Below are 2,174 nucleotides of genomic sequence, written 5' to 3' on the forward strand. Positions count from 1 at the left end.
TTGTAGTTACGTATTGCTATGTTATCTGTAAATAATAATTTACAGTTTATTTCACAAATCACAAAATTCATTGTAAAATAAAACACTCAATACACCAAAACACTCTTTACTTTTAAACATTGATGTGCGTTTTGCCAACCATGTTAGCATCATCAGCAAACTTAGTTTATAATCAAAATAAAAAAAAAAAAAAAAAAAATATTTTTTAAAACGTAACCTGCTATGGAAAATATTATTGTTTTAGGCCAATGACGATAAATTGCATTATTGTCTCCTGAAATTAATTCACATGCGATTTCATCGCTCGTGAATTAATCTCTTCGGTCGACGATGAAATACCGTTTTATCGTCTTATATAAAAATAACTATTAATGGCCTATTTTGCTAAACTAAAATAATTTAAAAAAAAAAAAACACAATTGTTTTTTTTTAGCTTTGAAACATCCGATGGAGTATCCAGATCGGAAACTGGCGAATTAAAGAACGCAGGAACTGACAATGAGGCTCTAGTCATGCGCGGTACCATTTCTTGGATTGGAGCTGACGGTACTCCTTACACCATCGAATTTATAGCTGATGAAAACGGGTTCCAACCAAAAGGAGCACATTTTCCTAAATAATTTTCTATGTATACTGTATATCTTGTAAATAAAGCTATAAAAATATGTTTTAGGAAATTTTCTTATTTTTTTACGAAATAAAGTTATTAAGTATATAGCGCCTAGGGGCGCCGTAAAAATACCGTCTATTACTTAAATTCTACATAAAATATTCATTATTTATATAGGTAGGTATGTTTATATTACATAGTTGTTTTTTTGTAGTTTAAAATGTGTGTCTAGGGAAAATTCACAACTCAGATTCTTTCTTTTGATTTACTTTTATTTGTAAACTATTTCGATACAAACATGAACATTTTTAATAAAAATCAGAAACTCGATTTCTTTGTATCACTTACAAATATCATTGTTCCAGAAATTTGCTATCCCGAACATTTACTAAATCTATAACCACATATAACATAATGTGTTGTCTGTCCCATAGATAAATGCAACAAGTTTAGATTGGAAAGTGCCCATAAGGGCAATGTAAACAGTATTTGGCGCTATTCTTGCAACGGTCGAGACCCAAAGCTTTTGACAATTCCGAAGCGGTTCGGCTTTTTCCGGAATTATATCACCAAATGTTATTTATTCAAATTTATTATTATTTACCTTTAATTTTCATTTAATTTTATAAATAAAATATGGTGTGTTGCATACAAGAAACTTTATTTTATTTAAGGACGTGTATAAAAAACCTATGAGATATTGGAAACCGACGTCATGCCACGATCCACGATGGTTTTTGCAGTTCACAGATCACAGCACAGCTTTTTAAGTTTTTAATGCCACTTTTTCACAATTATCACGGGTTTGAGTAAATAAAACTTAAATTAAACTCACAAGACACACAGCAATACTAATAATTACTTTGAAAATGGACGCTTTAAACACTTTTCGGAATTTTTTCAATGAGAGCGGTTTAGATTTTGAAAGATTTTATAATTTTTAAAGATTCTGACTTCGACAAGAGATATGGACAAGAGAAAATTATTTCTGTTTCTGTTTGCGAACCAAAACAATTTCGCGACCGAAAATTTTGACGGGCATTCTAATCTAAGTTTATTTGCTTTATCTATAGATGGCCTGTCCTATAAAATAAATCAAACGCTGGTAATAATTATTAATAATGTCAAGTAACTTACACTTTAAAAAAATATTTGATTTAACGTAATTGCCGCTCTCTACTAAGCCGATGGCACATTAATTCCAATTTCAGAGTAAAAATCTACACAGAGCTTACGTTCTTATGCTTAGTTTGGGGAGGTGATAATAGATGGCTCTGCCAGTCAAACTTAATAATTTTTTTTTTTAATTGTCTGTCTCTAATTACAAATTACAAATTGGGGTCTACAGAATATATATCTTAAAAGTATATAGAAATATTTAGTAATTATATATATTAACATAATAATTCAAAATAATTGTGTTTGCATGGAATATGAAAAAATTAGAGGGATTGTAATAATTTCTTGACATTATGGTGGCGACTTCTTTTTGTAAGAAAACAATCTTAAATGAAAAAAAAAATCACCTAGCGTCTAGCCACAGAATATATACGCTATTCTGTGG

The 2,174-nt window shown here is 29.7% G+C and overlaps 1 protein-coding gene across 1 annotated transcript in view; it reads left to right on the forward strand.

The window, feature by feature from the left end:
- Positions 1-669, forward strand: part of LOC115890785 (endocuticle structural protein SgAbd-6-like) — a 20,964-nt gene extending 20,295 nt beyond the window's left edge. Inside the window, exon 3 of the mRNA XM_030911120.1 lies at positions 434-669. Within this exon, the coding sequence (XP_030766980.1) occupies positions 434-620 (187 nt within the window). The 3' untranslated portion in view covers positions 621-669. The remainder of the gene's footprint in view (positions 1-433) is intronic.
- The last annotated feature ends 1,505 nt before the right edge of the window (positions 670-2,174 follow it).

The sequence above is a fragment of the Sitophilus oryzae genome, unplaced genomic scaffold (genome assembly GCF_002938485.1).
Source record: "Sitophilus oryzae breed Bouriz unplaced genomic scaffold, Soryzae_2.0 scaffold_918_pilon_pilon, whole genome shotgun sequence".
NCBI classification, from domain to species: Eukaryota; Metazoa; Arthropoda; class Insecta; order Coleoptera; family Curculionidae; genus Sitophilus; species Sitophilus oryzae.